This window comes from Teleopsis dalmanni, chromosome 2, assembly GCF_002237135.1.
Source record: "Teleopsis dalmanni isolate 2A chromosome 2, ASM223713v2, whole genome shotgun sequence".
In the NCBI taxonomy this organism is placed as follows: Eukaryota; Metazoa; Arthropoda; class Insecta; order Diptera; family Diopsidae; genus Teleopsis; species Teleopsis dalmanni.
The window spans coordinates 207231652-207254294 of NC_051847.1; the positions used below are offsets into that span (position 1 = coordinate 207231652).

General features: G+C 29.7%; 1 protein-coding gene across 1 annotated transcript; it reads right to left on the reverse strand.

The window, feature by feature from the left end:
• Nucleotides 1–6602: 6602 nt before the first annotated feature.
• LOC119676634 (putative uncharacterized protein DDB_G0286901) lies at nt 6603–17793 on the reverse strand. Its single transcript, XM_038087882.1, has 5 exons — nt 17721–17793; nt 16525–16767; nt 14336–14461; nt 11148–13670; nt 6603–6814 (listed from the first exon to the last, which is right to left on the reverse strand). The coding sequence occupies exons 1-5, from the start codon at nt 17791–17793 to the stop codon at nt 6603–6605; spliced, it is 3177 nt and encodes a 1058-aa protein (XP_037943810.1).
• Between the last annotated feature and the right edge of the window lie 4850 nt (nt 17794–22643).

The window sequence follows — 22643 nt, forward strand, 5'->3', positions numbered from 1 at the left end:
TATTATTATATTTATTTTTGTGTTAATGCCAAAAACTAAAAAATAACTAAATTCTATATCAATAAAACATCAAATATGTCAACAATTGATTATGGACATTTTGAAAATAATTATAATTCTTCATCATTAATTTGAGTGGGAATTTTCACACAATTTCAATGTCGAAAGCGACGTCAATCATGTAAGTAGACTTTTGCCTGTTTAAATAAAATTTTTTACATCATTATTACAAACCTAATAATATTCTTATTTATATTTTTATTTTTATTTACACATGAAACAAATAGGAGAGAAAAAATGAATGGAAATATTTATTAACTTGTCAAACTAATAAAAAATGTATAAATTCTGGTGGCTATTAGATTGCATGACGTGGGCCTGAAGTAACAAAAAACTCAGTATTAATTAGTGTGGGTCAACGTGGAGGTACTCAATAAAAATTGTGTCTATATTCGTATACGTATTTGAATGAAACCAAAATTGATTTGAATTAAATTGATTTTATGTCAAAGCAGTTTTTTTTCTTAGATCTTTTGTTTTAGAGTAATTATTTAGAAATTATTGTTCAAGGAAATTGTGACAAAATTGTTATTACGAGCTAATTGTTACTTTTTTAACTCAATGTATTTCATTTAGACTAATTTTAAGTGATATTTCTTGATATAATTATATAAAAAAAAACTACAAAATTCCCATCTTTATAACAATTTATAACAGTTTTTATAACTATTATGAAATATTATTACTATTATGGCAGTACACGAGTTCGATACCTGGGACTTGCAGTCTTAAAAAAATTATTTACGAATAATTAAATACAAGAATTATTTCGAAGACCACTGATGATGGGTATTTGGCAATACTCGAATCAGCTGTATAGTCAGCCAAAAATTTAATTAATTAAAAAAATATAACATGAATTGTTGTTGTTGTAGTTCACTACAGTTCGAAATATCTCTATTATGAAATTATTAATATATTTATATTAAATAATAAAATTAATATATTACATTCATAATTTAATAAGTTATTTAAAATCCATAAAAATAATTCCTAAGGGTAAATTCCATATATATTAGCCTAATACATATTATACAGATGTAGAAGAAGCATTGCTTTGTAAAACAAAAGGATGATATAGTATAATAGGAATAGAGATGTAGAATGAATGGTGTTTAGTGAGAAACTTGGTTATAACAAATATAGAACGTGGAATATATGTTTAATATAGGTAGATAAAAGAATAAATGTGGACTTAATATAGAACTGACATAAATATGGAATTTTTTTTGAGAATTGATAAAGAAGTTTCAGTAGTAGATAAATTATATAATAAATAAAATAGTTTATTTTATATAGTGAATTTACAACAGAGAGAATATAGTAATTTTACCAATGAATCACTAAATGGAAAAATAGAAAGTTTAGAATTAAATTAACACTGTTTTCATTAATAACATACTAAATGTTGTTCTAAAATTGAATGGAATTTTGATTCTTAGTATAAAAATTAGATTGAATATATTATGATATAAAAATTTAAAATAAAATGATTATATGCAATGATATTCTTTTGAAAGGGGTTGTTTCGATCAGTAGTGAATTACAACAACAAAAATTTTATTTTTTATATTATTTTAATTAAGTGAATTTTTGGCTGACCATACAGCTGATACGAATATTGCCAAATACCCATCATCAGTGGTCTTTGAAATAATTCTTGTATTTAATTATTCGTAAATAATTATTTTTGAGACTGCAAGTACCAGGAATCGAACTCGGGTCTTTCCAAATGTGAAGCTCAGAATCAGCGTACCGTAACCAATTGATCCAGAGCTGTACTTGACTTTTTATATTCGCATATATTTCTGGAGTTTTGTTACTTTTCTATGAAAGTTTTTATTAACAATTTCACATGCTGTGTTTATATTACAATGAAATCATAAACCAGCTGTAGAATAATTCGATTAACTAATTAATTATATTTTTTTATTTTTAATTATTAAATTAAATTTCAATACTATTCTGTTCGATGAGGCATTATTTGTGATTATTATGATTTTCTTTTAAAATTTGTAAATTCCACAAAAGCATTAATTCATCAATTAAATTATTCTCCGCCAACGCTATTCCTCATTTGACAACATAACGCCCTGCGTAACTATATTTTACTAAAACCATTCTTTATTATTTAATCTCATCTATGATTCTAAGTCTAAGTTTTATTGTATTAGCACAATTTCTTAAAATGTGATCCTAGCTACCTTTTACAATCTTGCTTAGATGTACTTGAATTTGTAAATGTTAAGCATACTGTCCTTTAAATTAGATTGCACCGGCGATTCAAAGGTTCCACTTAGGCCTATAGGCGCATTTTGTTTCCATACAGACCTTTACTTTTGTCTTTGATGATTAGCTTAGGAAGAACCCTACACTTTAATTTTAATTATAAACTAACTGCAGTCTTCATTGTATCTTTGTATGCAATTTTAACTCGATTCAATGGAATTACTATGAAAAATGTTGTAAAAGGAATCTTCTTTCTTCGTATCTTCGACTAGAGACGGTATTCTAAGCTATACGATAGCATTTACGATATATATAATGTAAAAAGGTGGATAATAAGTTATCCGAAATTGCATTAATAAACCTATTGAAAGCGATATTTAAATTTGACTTTCAAAAGAAACTAAAGCGCCGAAAAGTATACTCTCTTGAATTAATACAAATCAGGACTTCTTTACAGCTTTTGTGTAACTTATAAAGCAGAGATTTTTAAATAATTAAACATCAAAATAAAACATAAATAAGTTAATTTTTTATAAAGAATAAATTATAAGTAGGTTTCCTATTAAAAGCAAAATTGTTTTTGTTTTGTTTTGTTTTATTGTTGTGTATAATTTATACATAACCTTTTTAATTTAAGGTACAAAAACAAAGTTCCATCGAAAACAAAAGGAAAACAGAACTTTCCCAACCGAGTTTTTTGTTTTTCTTTACTATTTTTATTTTTCTTCTAAGTACTTTGGTTTAAATCTCATGCTTTTGTTTCTTGTCATACGAAAGGAAAATAAAATACTTAGGAATATGCAAACGACTTTTTAAAGGTAAAATGGACCTTAAAAAGGACACGCGTCGGCAGGTTATTTTGTATAAAAAAAAAAAAAATCTTTTCAAAGTGAACAATAATATGCAAAATAAAAGAAGTTTGTAGCAATAGAGCGTGAAAACTTCTCAAACAAACTTCTTCTGCCATTTTCCAATAATCATTGCAAAAAAAATAAAAAATAAAAAAATGAAAAATAAAAGTGGAATAAATTTCGAAAAAAAGCAAGAAAAATGCTAAAATCTTGGCTTATTTATGTCTGAATGTGTATCTTTGAGTTAATATGCAAAATTCTAGTACAGGTTGCTGAGGTTACTATTCCTCGGCTCCGGCATAACAACCATTGTTCAGTGATTTTTGTTGTTGTTTATTTACATTTTAAAATGCAAATAAAGTTGAAAGAAGGTGGTGAGCAGGGCTTTTGTTGGCCAATGAGTGTATTATTTTGCAGAGCTCGAAGCATGAATTTCTAAGAGGAAGCATACATTTCGTAATTTTTCAACATTAAGCAGCCATTCTGCTGCTATATTTACATTTCAAAAAGCTACGGAAGATTGCAAATAAAGCGCTTGTTTTGCTCTTGTTTACAACTGAAAGTGGTAAACTGCGTTGATTCAAAAAGTCAATAAAATATACACACCAACCGATTTAAATTTATGCAGTTTATGGCATAAAAAATCGCTCAAAAATAAAAGAAAAAATAAAAATCATTTATATCCCTTTAGCAATTAAATGTTTCCTGCTGTTAAATCGCAATTTTCACGCAGATTTCTTAAGGCTAACAGTGAAGGTCTTTAAATTATGGACAAACAAAGAAAAGCGATCTTTAAATTGGTTATATACTGCAAGGACATGCAAAGAAGTTTTTCAGTTAAAAAGACTAAAAAAATTAAGATACATATCTTTTTAAAATATTAAAAATTATGACTTGCTACAATAAAATATTAAAAAAAATATTTCTAAATTTTTGGTTTAACTATACCATTAAAAGCGTTTAAATTAAGAAATTTACAAAAAATTTTCTTTTCTATATTAGTTATATACTTCTCCTCAGTGTCCGTTTCTCGTAGTGGGGCATAAGGCCACAATATATACTCCAAGAATATATGTATAAACAAATATTTTTTTCTTTTCGAATTGAAAAATTAGCATATATGTATGTGTTTTTGAGATTTATAAAATTATGATTTGCTATAATGAAATTATTAAATTAATAAAATTAAAATACCTTACTTCTTTATAACAGTAAATGTAATTTACTAATGATAAAGGAGTGTCCTCTTCAAAGAAAACTAAGACTTTTAAATACTTATTCTAGGTTAGGTTGAGTTGTGTTATACTGACAACCCAAACGATCCACTTAGACCCATTGTGTTACTATATAAAGAGTTTTCCGAAGCTTAAAAAGCACCTTTGGAAAACCTTGAAAGCAGAGCTTTGGCAAATGCTTTTATCCCGTGAGCAAACCTACCACAAGCTTTGTCTCTCCGGGGCATATCAATGATTAGAATGATTGGAGCAACAGTAACAGTATTTCTTCTTAGCAGAAATTGGTGAATTTGCTTACATACACTATAATTAAGTCTTTCCATATTTTATTAAAAAGCCTTTCCATATTTTGGCACTGAAAGAATTAATGATGGCACTGAAAGAATTCAGCAAAAATTTTTATGATGTCAACGATATGCCCGACTTTTTTTTAGGTGTAACAAGTGTTTAGCTGAAGCACCCCGTTTGTCTACCTTCTCCTTTAGAGATGTGTAGCAGTCAAAAATTCTTCAGGATGTAGATTCGACTGAGCTCAAGGACCTTAAAGCATCTGATCTGTCTCATAGTATGTATTACATAAACATATACATATTCCTGTTAAATATATTATCCACTTTCAGACAAGTTATAACTATGTAATCTTAGTTAGATATATATATTCTTAGAATAACAAGATTTTAAGCCATTTAAGTAAGGACAATAAACAGAAAAGTAATCTTATTGAAAAAAACCTAAATCATTAGATAAGAAATAAGAAATTATAGTCTAGTATATATAATAATAATATTAATAAAATAATATTAAAAGTTATTGATTTCGCTAAAATGTGAAGTCTATTTTTATCTATTTTTCTATTTTTTTCTTCTTTTTTTTTTCTCTACTCTTTAATTCATTTCTCTTTACGAAGTGTAGGATTTGAGCGCTTTATGAAAGTAACTTATTTAAATATTTGTTTGTAAAATTTTTATAATTTTATTATAATTTAAATAAAAAAAATAAAATATATATAAACAGAAAAGTAATCTCATTAAGGAAAACTAAATAATGAGATAAAATAAAAGAAATTATAGTCTAGTATGTATAATAATAATATTAATAAAATAATATAAACGAGTTATTAACTTCGCTAAAATGTGAAGTCTATTTTTTTATATATTTTCTTTATTTTTTCTCTATTCTTATTTCTCTATTCTTGCACTTTACATGTTTGTTTGTAAAATTTTTATAATTTTATTATAATTGAAATCAAAAAAATAGAATATATATATGCTTTTCTTTACAAATATTTTTTTTTCCAATTTTTTCTTAAGTTCCTTTAATCCTGCATATTTTTTTTGCTTTTTAAATTTTTTAACTTTTTAGACGCCATTTTGTGCTCTTGTTTTGTTTCCTACTGAAAACTTAAAACATTTCTTTGTTTTTTTCTCTAACTTCATACAAAATGTTAAATTGGCAGGAAATTACGAAAAAATTGCAAAATTAAAAGAAGAAAGCGCAAAAATTCACAGAATACGGAAGTATAATGGCAACAAAGAAAACAAAAATGTCAGTTCAGGAAGTATTATTATGCGGGAATACAGTAGACGATTGCGACTATGGCGACAAAAGCGGCGCTGACGATGTTGCCGACATGGCCGACGTTGACAACGGAAAAGGATAAGAGAAAGGTGCGCTAAAATTATTATAAGGTAGAAGGAAAACGTATAAATATAAAAGTTTAATTTAGAAAGTAAACAATAAAATGGCGATTAAGTAAACTATGCGATTTTAAGCTTTTCCATAATTTTTTCTTTTATTTTTTTTGCAAAATTGAATGAAAAATTGGGTTTACCGGTTTTTAGTTGCATACTAATTGAGGTTAAAGTATTAAACTTTAAAATTATAGTAATCATAAGTCTGATATAATTAAGAAAAGTAAAAGAAATTAGAAAAAAAAATATTTTTTAATATATGTTATACGTATTGAAGATAGTTTAATTAGTTTTCCGCACGCTTATAGCCTTTTCCTTCCATTATTTAAAGTTAGAGTACTCACAGAACTCTCTCATTTATTGCTCTATTCAACATAGCATTATTTCTGTTTGCTTTAGTTAAACACATTTAAACAACATATAAAACTATATTTAAGCACAGTCCTTATCCTAAGGAACTATTTATGTGAGTACACCGTAGTGTTCGGGTTAAGTGTTTGTTCGCAATTTAATGTTGAGTTGAGCATAAATTTTACTTATTGCAATGAAGCGATAAATTTCCGCGTACTTTTCGCTTTCTTGGGTGTTTGGTGAAAGTCTATTTTGTGCTTACCTGTGCGCTTTTCCGCCTCATTAATTGGTATGTTCTCAAGCACAATTGGCTCTGAGCGCCCTTTTTGATTAACACTGTAGACAACGAGATGCAGTGCTGGATTGGGATCAGGATAGTAATCCATTGATGTTAGGTCTATTAATTAAAAGAATAAGTAGTAAATAATAAGAAATAAATTGATACTTAAATGAAATGATTGTGGTAACAAATTCACTTGAGTAATAAATGACTTAAATTGAATATTCGTAACAAACGTCATTAAAGTGATGATATTTTAGTATTATATGTTAATTAGTTTCAACATTAGAGAAAAATCTAAAGATAAAGAGATTTATTTAAGAGAAGTTTGGTAACATTCATTCATTACCACTCCCCCGAATTTTATAGCCTTATATACGTTTTAGCACCACTTTTAAACAATATTTAACGTAATTTCATACCCGCTCTTTGTTCTATTTATTTATTTTTTTACCGATGTATACCCAGTGGCACAATATAAAATACCAGCTCACAGCAAATTACATTAGTACTGTTGTTGAAATCTTGGCAGTAAGTACAATAGATAAAGTGCACACCATTTATCTATTATTACTCAATCATAGAAGTCACTGCACTAAAATTGTTTATGGAACCAGTCTCATCTGACAAATTGTATTAAAAATATACTTTTGACTTAAGCATCTCAGATGTCATAGATGTCGCTGCACTAAAATTGTTTATGGAACCAGTCTCAACTGACAAATTGTATTAAAAATATACTTTTAACTTAAGTATCTTCGGAGTCGGTAAGTTACTACCAATTTACTACCAATGCAATTGTAAGTGTATGAAAAATTCTATGGAATATACTTAGTACGATTTTCATTAAGGTAAATGTGCTTTAAAACTGCAAATTTTTCACAGAAAGTTGAGTCTAGGCTATGGTTTTATATTTGACTCAAAACCATCACTTTACAGTAAACGTACCTAAGGGACCTTTATGTCATAACCCATTTACATAAACTGTATAGCCAAAAATTTTGATGTGTTAAGAGTGATATTTAGTGAAGATGAAAATAGAGAAATTATATCTAGAATAGTTATTTCCGTATGAAAAAATCTTCATATCAAAAAACTTTTAATTAATTTAATATTATATTTATGCAACTAGTTCTTAAGAACTAGTCAGCAAATTCTTATAAGTCAGCAAATTCTTAAGACGACTATAGAGCTGGTGCGGATCGAAACCATCAAAAATCACATCAGTGATTTTTAAAATTATTTCTTTACAAACAATTCTGTTTATACTTTAAAAAATTACAATTTAAAAATATGCAGTTAATTTATATAACTGTATAGCTGTGATTTATGCGTTTATTTTATTATTCAATACAGTAAGTGCACGGCATGTTTAGGGATAACTGTTTAGTCCTCCTAAGAATTGATTTCGAAACTAAAAAATTTTTTGATTTAAAAAATCTACTCACTGTTCTCTGGAATAATTAACATGAATAAAATTTTGACTTTTTATACAAACTTAAGATACCATATTCAATGATATGTAGTTGTATTAAAGTTAAGCAAATAATTCCTTTGCTTTAGTTACAACGATACTATTTTCTATTAGATAAATGCATATGTCTTCTCTAAGTTCATTTACTTTGGAATAAAACAACTAGTATTTCGAGAAAGCTAGATATATGGATACTATCATAAGTTAGACAAATGCTCCATTTGATGTTTACTTTTAAGTTCCAAATGAACTAAATAATGCAGTGCATGGATAATTAGACGAAAGGCCAGCAAAGTTCATGGCTGATTTGGTCATAAGTCGAAGAGCAGAATAACTCAATACATTTGGAAAATTTTTAATTAATGCCCACACATGATTTATTGAGAGTGAAGGCATGTTTCAAGAGCTTTCCTTTGTGCGAGTACGTTTCTTGCATTTTACTTAACTAATCCTTTAGGAAGAAACTATTTTGTTTACAAACTTTGACTTCACTTTTGCTTTATTAAATAAGAGCAGCAGTAGAGAAAATTGTGTAAAAAGTTGCTGTTTTAATAGCAGCAACCAAAAGTAACCAATGAAGCAACTCCGGCTTTTGCTGTATGAATTTAGCGCATTTGTCTAACTAATCGTGACTTCACGCTTCGTTAGCCTTTGCAAATAAAGCACAGTTGCATACGTACATTGCTGTCCCTTTATAACATATAGACACACACACATATATACTTGCTTTTATATAAATTTGTATCTAAATATGCTTACTTAAGCAAACACTGAAATAAGCTCTTCTATAAATCCAAAAAGTATTTGTTAACTTCATCGATAGATTTCTGCCAAAATACGGTGGATACGGTATACGGTGGAGAGGTTACTTAGATAAATGGGGGAAAAAATATGCAAAGTAAAATTGCTGGAAATGTAAAAATCCAGCCAACCACAAAAACTTCAATAATCAAAGTTTGGCTCATTACCTCGCAAGTGCGATGATTTTGCAGCTAACTTCAGCGCTGCGTTAAGCGACTAAGCCGCCACAAACTTTTATGCCATGTTTTTGTAATTCCGTTTTTGCGCTCCGTGCTTTTTTGCATAAAATTAAATCTTATAAATACAAATCTATGCTGCTCGTTATTCATTCCGGAATCTGTGGAATTTAGAGATAAATTTTATTTTTCGACAACTTCATTTGAATATTTCACTTTTCTGTCTATTTTTTCGCGTTCTGTTTTTCTTTTTCACTTTCTCTTCCTTTTTGTTTTTACTCTGTATTTGTTGGAAAATCTTTTTCCCCTCCATTTTCCTCTCACAATTTCTGTTGATTCTGCTAAACCTGGTTTTACTAATAAACTACAAAGTTAAATTCACTGGCGTACGTACACTGGTACTCTGGTATTCGGAGGTGGAAGAATTCAAGCCAAAGCGTGAAGGTGCTGTTGGCATAAAAGTTTTGCTGACAATATCAAATCCATTAAAACAAAAATATATTTTGTTGAAAAACAAAATACGAAATCCAAAACAAAAGCAAAAGCAAAAGCAAAAAAAGGAAGAACAACCAACGAACTTCAAACAACTTGGAACTAATTAAACGTCGTTAGATAAAACTTTACCCACAATTACCACTCACATTCACATCACGAATTTGTGGCCTATAACTTTTGTTTTTGTCTGCATTGAAATTATTTGATTTATTCGCAGGTATCTCGGAAGCGTACAGTAAGTTTGAGGCTAATATGAAGTATGGAAGTTTTTCGAGTAATAAAGATATGTAATAATTTTGCTAATTTGACAATAATTTATTTATCATCATGATAAATTCCAACAAATCACAAACCCTACTTGGTTGGGAAGATTTGTTGCATTCACTATATAGACTGGAACTGAAACTATCTGACTATATCTTTCCTAAACTGCCTTTATAGTAAAAATTGTACGACCGCAGAGCTGCTCAAAATCACTTGATCAAGGTTTGTTGCGGATAAACTACTAAAGTTTCACGATGATGCAATATATGAAGCTACACGGAAAAAGGTAAAAGCCCCTATAGATATAATAATACCAAATATATGGGTATCGTTAAAAAACATTAAATTTTAATAAAGAAAATTTTGCTCCAAAAACTCGCCAAGAGAACGGTGGATACTTCTTATAACACCCAATATTAGAAACTAAGATTTATAAATTTAATATTTAAATTTCATGCAGTACGGTATTCGATTGAATAAAATTGTTGAAAACCTAAAGTAGGCTGATTATCGAATCAAGAGAATCAATCAAGAAAAGGCAAATATTCCTCAATTGATCCTAAGCCTCTTAGCGGACTCAGCAGAAGTTATATGGCATCAGGAAGCGAGAGGCAAAAAATTTGCGAACTACTAGTGGTAATCGTGTAGACCAATGTCAAGTAAAACGATTTCTTATCCCAGCGAAGGGATTCCTAAACGAAATATAATACTTTTGCTAAGTAGAGTGGATTTGAGAACCCTATCTGATTGTTTTGTAAGTTAGTGTTACCTTTTCACAAGTTATAGAGCTCTCCGAAACTGTCAGGATATATTCCTTGTAAATGTTTAGCTCTTGGCAGACAAAGTCTTCACCACTTAGTTGGTATTGCTGTGCCTCCATATAAATTATTAAACAACGAATCCCAAACTGTAGTAAATTTCATGAAAAACCTACATATATAATATTAACGATCAATGATCTATTGAATTGGCAGTGCTCAGTAGTAGAATAATATTTCTATGATAATTCTTTAATTTTGAATTTATAAGTCAATTTCCATATTTCATACATTTATCACGCAACGTTTTAAGCAATTAAAATTTACCAATACTGAAACTTTCAAGAATGCCTTACTGTTGTACTTTCTAATCATTTAATACACCCTTCATATCAATCACTTTATGACTTCAATAACTACATGTTGAGTAGTTCTTCTTAAATTGATGAATGTTTGAATACACTTTCAATGTATCTACTTACCACTTAAATCAATGCGGAATATGGGCACATCCGAGTACGTGCTTGTCGTATTTAAGCGTAATTTCTTTGTTTTCGAATCATATGCCTCTAAAAAGAATTGCTGCTGCAAGCCACCATCATAACCGGGCATACATTCCAATTCCATGGTTGAATAAACGATATTATCGTTATTTTCCATATTGATGCTGCCGCCTTCACCCATATCAACACTATTGCCACCGATTAGACTATGTGTGGCTACACCATTACTAAAGCTGTATTCCATGCGTGAATAATCAAAATGCGGTTCTTGAACATATTGCTCTTGTTGCTGCTGTTGTAATAATAGTTGTTGTTGCTGCTGATGGTGTGACTGCATTGTTGCAGCATCATCCAAAGCATTTAATAATGCAACATCATCTTCAATTTCTTCATCCTCCATACCATTATCATCATCATCATCATCATCAGTTTCTGTGTCAGCATCTAAATCAGCTTCTACTTCATTTTCAACTTCCATGTCAGTTTCAGTTTCAGCTACTGCTTCAGCTTCAGCGTCAGCTTCTGCATCAGCATCAGCATCAACATCAATATCAGCATCAATATCCTCATCATTATTGGTAAAATTGCTATCGAATATGTCGTTGACGGATTCAGAATCAACAATATTGCTAGCAACAATATCTTCTATTTGATTAAGATCATTTATTGTTTGCTGCATATTGTTGACAATGGCACTATTAATATTAGCAACATTCAATTCGTTGGATTTTGTATTTCGTTGTTTGTGTTCCTGTTGACTTTCTTGTCCTTTCATATTGCTATTGTTATTGTTGTTGCTTATTAAAGGTGCATTCGGTATTTTTATATTGCTTGCAACATTATTGTTATTGCTATTGCTGCCATTTTTGTTTTTGCTGGCAATGGTATGCCGTTCCATATTATTTTGCATTGTCAATGATTTACGTATGCGTATTTTTTCTAAATTGTCCTTTTTGGCATTGTCTGCATTTCGTTGCTTTCGTAATTCGTTGTCCTTGTTCTTGTTCTTGTTCTTGTTCTTGTTGCTAAAGTCATTAAATTCTCGCTGAGTTGTAAGTTGCTGCTGCAATGTTTCTTCATGTTGTCCTGGTTTACTATACTGCTGATGTTGTTGGTGTTGCTCGTGTTGTTGGTGTTGTTGGTGTTGCTGTTGTTGACTTTCATATTGTGCAGCTATTATTGATGTTTTTGCATTTGCAAGATGTTTACTTGTTCTTTTTGTTGCATTTGTGTGCTTAACGACAACTGCTGCAGTTGCAGTTTCTCTTTTTGCGATTCTAGCTGCATCAACTTCCGTTTCCGTTTCTCTTTCATAATGATGGATTACCCTCGTCGGACTTACCTCACGTTTATGCGTGTTTTTACGACGGTTATTATGATATTTTTCTACCATATTACTTCTGCTTCTATTGCTAATGCTGTTACTAGTGTTGTTGCTGTTGCTGTTGTTATTATTGTTGTTGTTACTTTCACCATTACCAATAAGAATGTTCTCAGCAGTTGCCATATTTTTATTTTTCTGCCATTTCCTATCGCTCGACAGTGATAAATTTGATTTTTGTTTCTTAGTTGTATGTTTTAACTTATTCTTCTTCTCTGTTCTTATTGCTGTTGATGTTGTTGCTGTTGCTGTAGATATTCTTACCGATTTCTTTGTGTTATTGTATGTTGTCTTTTGTGCCTCATCAGTAGCACGTTTCACTCTGCGCTTATTGTCCACTCGTGCCTTAGTTGATGATCCATCAGTTTTGTTATTGATATATGACATTGTTGTTGAAGCTGACAATGTCGCTTCTACCGATGATGATGATGATGCTACTATTGATGCTGCTGCTGCTCCTGCTCCTGCTACTGATGCTGATGATGCTGCTGATGAGGATGGTGCTGCGACAGCTATATTGTAGTTGCTCACATCGACAATCATTTGGTTGTTGTTTAGCTTATTATGTTGTTTTTGTTGTTGTTTACGTAGTTGCTGCTTCTTGATTGCTGCTAGTGTTTGCGATGGCGTAAATGATGTGCGTTTTTTAAGGCGTTGCAATTGTTGCTTATTCATTAATGGTTGTTGTAGATATGTTTGTTGTCGCTGTTGTTGATAGTCTTTTGTGTTTGTTGTTGTTGTTGTCGCTGCAGATTTTTTATGTTGTTGATTAGCATTGTTGATTTTATTATTAGTTTTTCTGTTGTTATTTATGCTGGTGCCATGCCTAACATTATTACCGGAGCTGTTGCTATCATTCTTAATATTTCCGTTGTCGTTGCTGTTGCTGTTGCCGTTGCTGTTGCTGTTGCTATTGCTATTGCTTTTGCTGTTATTGATGCTATTGTTGTTTGGATGTCGCTCACGTACATATTCCATATGTGGAAAATTTGATTCATGATGTCCATATTGCGTTGGTAATATTTGATTGCTGTGCATTGTTGTCTGATTCGATGAATTGAGCGATGCTGACGTTACCACGTATGGACGCAATGTACAATTGCGTAGAGCACCAGGTTTGGCTTGAATTTTAAGTAAAAAGTAATTTATTTTATTTGGTTATAATTATTATATATTGTTTAAATTGAGAAAATTCAATGCATAAATATGTGTATTTAAGTAAAATCATATATAAAAGTTAGTTTTCATACCATATAAAAATATGATTTCATATCAATTTTCAAATAAAAGAGAGTTATTTTAATTTAAAAGTCATTTTGCATTAAAAAAGTAAAATAAAATTCTTAAATGAATTATTTATATTGAAATATTTTGCAAAATATTTATAATCTTTAATGCAAATTTGTTTGTATTTATGCTTCAAATCATTTCAGCATAAATCGCTTTAATCTGCTTAAGAAAAATCTATACAATTCGTTATGTATTGATAGTGAAAAGAAATTTACCTCGACAAAGGCTTTCCATTTCAAGCTGAGTTCTGAGTTCTGAGTTTTTCAATTTTCAACAAATTTGTATAGAAAACTTTTTAATTGCATGCAAAACTTTTAAATAAGCTCTTGTCAACTTTTAGGTTCGAGTAGCCACTATTGTCTACCTAACTTGTGAATTTTATGCTTAATCGCATACAAACAGACATTGATATCCGTAAATCTGTTATACCCGGATCTATGTTTATGTTAAAGTATCTGTGCAGCTTCTTTGGAAGTGAAAAGTAAAGTAAACTTACCTGCTGGTACAACCTGAAACAGGCACGGCTCCGATTGTTTGCCAATTGAGTTTCGGCCCCAACACGCCAGTGTACCGTAATCCCTTTCACCCTTTGGCGTATATATCAGCTCACTTACAGTCTCAACTGAAATAAAACAAACACAAAAAGAATTTATTATATATATAAATATATCTACAGTTTGCAAGTTTTACAAATACACACATTCACTGGTATATACACATGAAGGATATTAAATCCTTATGCATCTATCAACACACACACACACACATATAATTTGTTCTGCACAATACTATAGCTTATAAATATGAATTTAAATTAAATTTAATTCCCATTTAGATTACACCATGATATTGTGTGCGGAATCAAATGAAATATTGTTGTTGGTAATATATTTTCATATAGGAATATTGTAAATATTGTACTTGAATTGCACATGTTCGGCTAACATCAACAGACAAACTACATTGCATTCACAATACCAGAAGTAACCAACTGTGAGTATAGATAATTTAATACTGATATAAGATATTGATAAAACTCAACTAACCATGAATTCACAGAATGCATTTTTAATTCCTTAGACTCAACACAAATGCCTGAGTTATTACTCCAAGAGTTGTTGCACATGTGCTACACAGGATTTACACAAAAAGGCTGTTATATTGTGTGAGATTGTAAGTATGAATAGCAATAAATGTGGTTTATCTAATAATTCCTGAGAAATTATTTAGAAAAATATTTTTAATATTATTAGCTAAAATAATTGGTATTTATATGAAAAAAATATTTCACAGATTGTATCTCAAAATAAGCAGAACATAAATTGCAGACAAAACTCAAATAAAATATATTATCACATTATCCTTTGCACTTGAATATATAATGCTTAGTAAGAAATTCTTTGAATTTAATTTAATTTAATTTCAGAAGAATTTCTATACCTTCAGATCTCTTTTAAAATCTTAAATTAAACTAAAAAAACATACATTTATGCCCACAAATTTTTTTTTTGTGATTTCTTCAAGTATTGAAGACATTTCTAATACTTTTTGCTTATAGGTTTTATTTAATAATAAATTTAAATATTAAAGATTATCTACTTTCAAAAAATAAATCTTTGTTTAATTTGAATACTTCCAGAGAAGACTTTAACTGAATAAAACAATTTATTCGAAATTTTATACTTGTTTCAGATATATTTAAATATATAAATGTGTATGGTATGCTTGTAGTATGCTATCCTTAAAGAATAGGCATCCGCAATGACTTGTACTTAAAAAATACTGAAGACTAATATAAGGTTAAAAATAAATGACATTTTTAACTAATATAGAAGCAGTAGTATATATTTACAGCTCCATGCAACTAAGAAGAATGCATTTAAAGTGTGTTCTGCCAGAATTGATTAAAAATAATTCTATAAAGTATTTATTCACTGTGAGAAAATCATTATTTATTTTCAAAAAGAAAAACGATTTTTTTCTAAAGATACTTTGCATAAGTGAGTCGTGTTCTTAAATTAGTCTGGATTAATATATTGTTATATTGAAGTTATTTGAGCCAGTGCACTTGAACACTTTTATGCTCTATTCACTTGAGGTTTCTACAAAACCCCTCTTTACGCCTTGACTGGATTATTGTTTATCACTTCATCAGACTAAGCAATAACTGACCTCATATCTGCATACCTCCCATTCTGAGATTTGATAACGCGGTCAGTTTTTGCAAATAATTTAAAAGCTCTATCGTTTATATATTTTTTGATCGGATCAAACTTGAGGTCCCTGAGGATGTTATTTGCCCTAATGTACCATGGTACCTTGAAAAGTCTTCTCAGAGCTTGGCTTTGTGCAATTTCTAGCTGGCGAATAGTAGTGTTTGAAGCTTTGCTAAACGCTACACATACATATATTGTTGGTATCAAATCTTACATTACTGCGAGTAAGATTTTTTAAATATTTTCCATTACTTCATAACATATTTTAGTGCTATTAATACTTGATGCGCTGAGTGAAATGAAACGTGCAAACAAAAACTACTTCACAATAACTTAATCCCTTAACTTTGAGTTTTATTTTATAAAAAATATAATTTAAAATATATAATATTTTCACCCACTTCTAACAACATACCACATCTTAATACACTATGGGCAGAAGTATTGATATGCTTTTTTTTGAACTTACCGTATGTCTCGAAGTGTGTGTCATTTGCCTCGACAATGGTTCGATGTATATCGCCTGTTGTGGTTGCCTCCTGTATAGTGGCATAATGTCCTGACGGCACTTCAAAATGTTCACCACTACTTGAAAATGTCCATTCGAAATCAATTTCTGGTGGATCTGAGTTAACACGACATGGTATAGGAACAGCTTCTTCAAGTGATGCACCAATAACAACAACTGCATTTGTGCCACAAACAGGAGCATCTGCAAAAGATAAAGTACAAAAAAAAAAAAGAAAAATGAGAATTTATGAAAATTGACTGTTCTCCTTTCAACCCGCTATAGGAATAAGTGATGTAAGGAAAGTTGTGTAAAGGCTATAATTTAATAAGGAGCTCAAGGATGAAAAATGGCGTAGGAATAAAAATTGACAGTAAATTTCACAAAGTAGTCGAGTTGAAAATAAAGTGTTGATGCTGTGCGAAGTTTCCACTTATAATGTCTTAAGCACTAAATGACATGGCAAAAGTGCTTCATAATTTACGTCGCACAACAGCACATATATCTTTGTTTTCTTCCCTTTTTTTCTTGGTTTATAAGCATATATATATTTATTTATTGCGAAACATATTTTTATATCAATTAGTGCTTGTTAAGAGTCATTTTCCCATATGCGCTTATAATTGTGTAAACATTATTTTTCCTTACGCTTTTTTTACAATATTCACATTAAAACAAGGCATCCTTCACGTCGATATTCATCAGCTCACGTCTATCGCCAACTTCCACGTACAAAACTTTTCGTTAGTAATTTAAGCATTATAACTTGGAGTACGTAGTACGCGAATGTGTCATTATGTACACATGACAGGACAAGCGTATTTAGCATATATGCGGGATACGCACACTGTATTGTGCTCCGCCAGTATGGAAGTTCGTTTCCATAAATGGCACCGATCAGACGCACGTATGTCATACCATTCGTTTGTTCTGTGTGTTGTTTATGCAGTTTATGTAAATATTCCAATAATGAGAAAAGTAAAAAAGTACCTTTTTGCTCCGAGTTACATTTTCAATATAATTCATTCATTTCCTTCCGAACGATTGAACTCAAAACTTTATTATACGCATAAAAGTACTTGGAGCTGAGTTATTTACATGTACGTACACTTTTTCATGTCCTTACACGGAAAACCAACAGAATTGTTGATAACAACCTTTGAGCAAAATTTGCAAAATATTCACAACTGTTTTGTTCGTATCTTGTTCTGGGTTATGTAGGATAGACATATTGTTATGAAATTTATTAAAAATTATTTGAAAAGTTTTCTTCATTCAAAATAAGAGAAGAACTTAACCCAGTATTAGTATGAGTACTTTTTGTTTAAAGTAAAATTACCATATAAACAAATATTATTTACTGGAAATAATTGAATAAAATAAATAAAATCAGTTGATTTTTATTCTCTAATGTTTTGCAATTAATTTAAAATTATTTAAAACATAATTTGGTTTTGCTCATAAATCGATTTTAAGGTTCATAAGTTCAAAACTCTAACAATATTAATAGAAACAGATGCTTATGAATTTTATAACTTGAGATACAACGACATGAAGTCTTGTTTAATATTGAAAATGTTTATATATATATTCAAAGATTTTTCACAAAAAAAATATATAATGTAGTAGTATTCTTCTACCGTTTTAGTGCTGTTTAGTGGCACTCTTTCTGATTTTTTAAATGCTCATGCTTTTTATAATTATTTTTAGTACTATTATGTGACACAATAATTTTTTATTTTTATGTATACAATTGAAAAAAGTTGAGCACTGACTGTATGCTTAATTAAAGTGGGTAGGTAAAATTTGTAATTAACAACAAATGAGTTAAGTTAATGATATTTTGGTATTATGCATAGGCGTCACGTAGAACACCTTTAGATACGTTGCATTACCTACAGGATTTTATATTAAGATATCCGGTTTTAGTGATTTGGTTTTTTTCAAGAGTTTTTATGACACGTTCTTGCTTTTTAAAGAATACTTCTATCATATCGAAAATTAAATTAAATTAAAATTTCTGATAGTTGTTTAGGACTTCCAAAAACGTTTATTTTAAGAATTGTATCGCGCTTTCTTGCTAATACTGGACATGAGATAGAGTTTGGTAATTCGTTTTCTTCCTTTTAGTAAAACCCACACAGATCATCATGTCTAAGTATCTGAACATGCATGTCTATTAAGCACTTGCTTACTGCCTCTTTAAAATAGGGCCATCAGAATCAATCTAAATCGTGTTCTATTCAACTTACATCCGTTATGAGCAATTTCTTTACTAGCAGAGCGATGACATATTAAGGACCTGTGTTCTATTCTACGGGTTTCACCACTAAGCTAGTTATTATTATTATGGATAGGTTGTGCATGCACTGCGACCTGAAAGATCTTTTGTGCAGCCCTTCGCCCAACTAGTCCAATTCCAAATTTTTCAAGAATTTTGTCATAATTGTGGGGTGTGTTTAGCAAGTGTTCAGGGCTCAAAACTCCACTGCGTCTTGCCACGGGAGACGCATAGAACGTATTCTGCTGTTTCCAGTTTCTGCTAGCCAGTTATATAGATAGATGGTTACTTATGTTGTTGGCAGCTGCTCAAACTCTACAAGAACTCATTGGAAAATTTTACAAGATGGCCTATTTTAAGAATGCCTCGCAAAAAACTTGTTCATGAATGTTTATGTAGACTGTTGTTTCCATTGCTTGAGGTTTCTAACAATAATCTATTACAAATGATATAATATAATCATTTTCAGTTCTACTCAAATTGATTAATTCCATAGTTCTAAATGGTTCAATAGATAACCAGATTTGTTTAGTTTCATCATTAGTCATTGCATATTTCTAGCTGATTTGTTCATTTTTGAGGTAAGAAGAGTGTTTTATGGATGAACAGATATTAATGAGTATATAACATATATACCTGGTCACAACTGATTTAGTTCATTGCTTTATATTTATATGCAAGAAGCTTAGAAAATATCTTAACAGTTATCTCTTTGAATATATTTTTAAGATCCTAGGCAAATGGACGACGCCCAAAAACCGGAATGATGCTCTTATTATAAGACTTATACAATATGAATGCCTTAAATAATTCCACAATAATAGGTAACAGTATTCTTTAACAAATTTAATAAAAATTATCTCACACGAATATATTTGAACCTCAAAATTTTTAGTTGAACTTAAATATGTAAAAATTATTAAATACTATAATATGAGAAAATTATGAGCTATGAGAAAATTAATACTGAAATTAAATCAGTTCGATAAATTAGCGAAGAATAATAAAAATTAATTACGTGTTTTCATTTACCGGCGATGAATATTGAAGTCCTGTGGATTGCTTCCACGTTCGTACCGGTTTACGCACATTTGTGCCTGATTGTGCACAAAAATTACACACTCGGGGAAAATGTGTAATTAAATTAATTCACAATTCAATTTGAGTTGACAATATTTGCATTTTGATCGTTTTGTTGCATTAAAGAATCATAAGGATAATCGCATTGATATACATGTTGCAATTATTTATGGTTTATTAATGTTAATTTTCATAAAAAATGATAGTGCCTATAAATTAATAATATATTTAATACGTTTATTTGCGGACCAAAAAAGAAATTGCCAATATTTATTTTTTTATATATTAAGTTAAACATATGTATTTTATACATAAATATTAATATCCTTAATTATTCACTATGAAATAAAAACATTAATATGATTTACTATGGCAAATTCAGTTTATGCAAAATATCTTTTTATAGGTAAAACAGCAATTGTGTAAACGATAAGTACTTTATGTGCATTATTAAAAGTGATGAGACGATAGGATGGCTCATACAATTAAAATTGGATTGATATAAGCAATTTCGGTATTCAGTTTCACCTGCTTTGAACCTGATATGGTTCCACAATTGATTTTCATTTGTGAATCTTTAAATCGATTGCATGTGTATTAACTCTGCTTATTACAGTTTCCTTATCTTGTCTGTCTTGCTATACAATGGATCATTGATGTAGGTTTAAGTTAATTAACTCCATTAAAATTCTTATCAAAAATAAAGAAAAAGTCCTTACTTAAACATTTATTAGCAATCAAACTAGCTAGTTAGAGCTGGCAGTTATCGACTTAATAGGTTGACAAAATACAAAACAGCACTAGATGTGCTTTCCGGTAGATGTTGGAAATATACGACTATTAGCTACAAAAATATAACTAAGAGAATTACTGATACTGATTCTTAGCAAATACATTACAGAAATCAAAAAACAAAGACTAAAGTTTGCCTTCAGCCTAGTCCGTATAGAAAAAAATTAAAATTTTTGTCCAATTTAAAAACATAACTAAACTAAGTTTACAATTCACCTGGGTGCAATGTCATTCCATTGTTAAATTTTACTTAGAAATTAGGTTAATAAGTGTGGTGGCTTGATTTCGATCTAAGCTAGAAGATGAATATTGAGGTCAGACATAAGAAGAGACTATAAAAAACAATTTGGTGTTGACGCGACATGTCACTACATGTATGTAGTATATGATATATAAACAACAACCACTATTCATCATTACGGATGGGTACCTAAACAGGTGAAAGTCATTGGATAATAAATTCAAGCCCGGATACTTTTATATATCTAGCTATAGTTAGTGCACTGCAAGATAATTTATATGTGATATATCACTTACCGATACAGATGTTCATTGAGGGCTGTTACTGCTAAAAGAATTCTCCGTAATAGACGTTAACCCGATAACCAATGTGTAACGGTAGTACAATCTACTGATCGGACTTTGTAGAAGGGGCCATGACAAAAGAAATGGAATCTGTTAATTACCTTTTATGATTCACCCAAGATTTCAGAGCTGGTGAAAGTATATACTTGGGGACCCCTTAACTATATCTAGGAAATCCAATAGTTTGGAAGAAGAGCTTTCAAGCATGTTTATTTCGAAGAATTTAATACAGTTATACTTATATGTATATATCACAGTAACCATTATTTTATATTATTTAGTTAAAAACCAAGAGAAAATAGTGTTGAAAAAGTTGACAGTGATAAATAGCTTTTAATTATTAAGAGGGGATGTGGTACTGCTATTACTTTATTACAACTGTCATAGCTAATACAATTAGAATTATCGGATATCTCTAGCAGAAAACCAAATGGTTTAACACGAATAATATGTAGAGTTATTTTCTAAACAATAGTTTGTATAGCTCGATTCCTCCTCCGCCCAATTTCAGAGATCACAATGGCCAATAGTTGGTGCTTGCTCTTTTCAAATCTGACCTAACGTAATTATTAGTATATTAGTACACTAAGTATTAGTATTTAGCGTTTTATTATAGATAGATGCAATTATTACTTTTTTAAAGACATGTTTTATTGCTTTTTAGTATAGTTATTAAGAAAATTTTCTTAATACATATGGTTTTTCTATACATATGGTTTACTACCCATTCGATGAATCAAATGGATGAAGTGAACCTATCGTATATGAAATGCATTCAATAATTTTTTAAATATTTTGTTTATAATATAAATAATATTTAAATTTTAATATTTTAATGATTCCATTAAAATTTTGAAAAGTCATAAAGAAAAATTATTTAACAGGTTCCTTTTTTGCCCTTTTAAATAGTTTGAATATAATATTAATACTGCTTTAAGATTTATTATGGAATTATAGTTAATTTCTGATTCGACATGAATCATTACTATTCAACAGGCTTCTTTTTAGCATTTTTACGGAATAATATTCTTTTATAATAGTAAATTGTAACTGCCAACTTGTGTGTCAATAAATTTCCTAATTAAAACACATCCATGATTTTTCTCTGCCGAAGGAGTTTTACCTAAAAGACTGTGAAACCAATTATGATAATTTATTCCTGTTTCTTATGCATATGGATGTAAAGGCTTTGCACGGTACTAAGCTCAACTTAAATGTATTTTATCGGCAAACAGACCAACATTGACTTGCGGTATTATTAAGGAACACCTAACACATAAGCTTGATGTGTGAGCAATCATTAACAGGATGTTAAATGAAGACAGGATAAAAAAATGTGTGG

Coding starts and splice junctions, on each gene's coding strand:
- LOC119676634 (XM_038087882.1), bottom strand. CDS start 17,793: ATGTCTATCCTACATAACCCAGAACAAGATACGAACAAAACAGTTGTG. Junction 14,462..16,524: donor CACACACTTCGAGACATACG/GTAAGTTCAAAA, acceptor GTTTTATTTCAG/TTGAGACTGTAAGTGAGCTG. Junction 13,671..14,335: donor GTTTCAGGTTGTACCAGCAG/GTAAGTTTACTT, acceptor TTAAAATTCAAG/CCAAACCTGGTGCTCTACGC.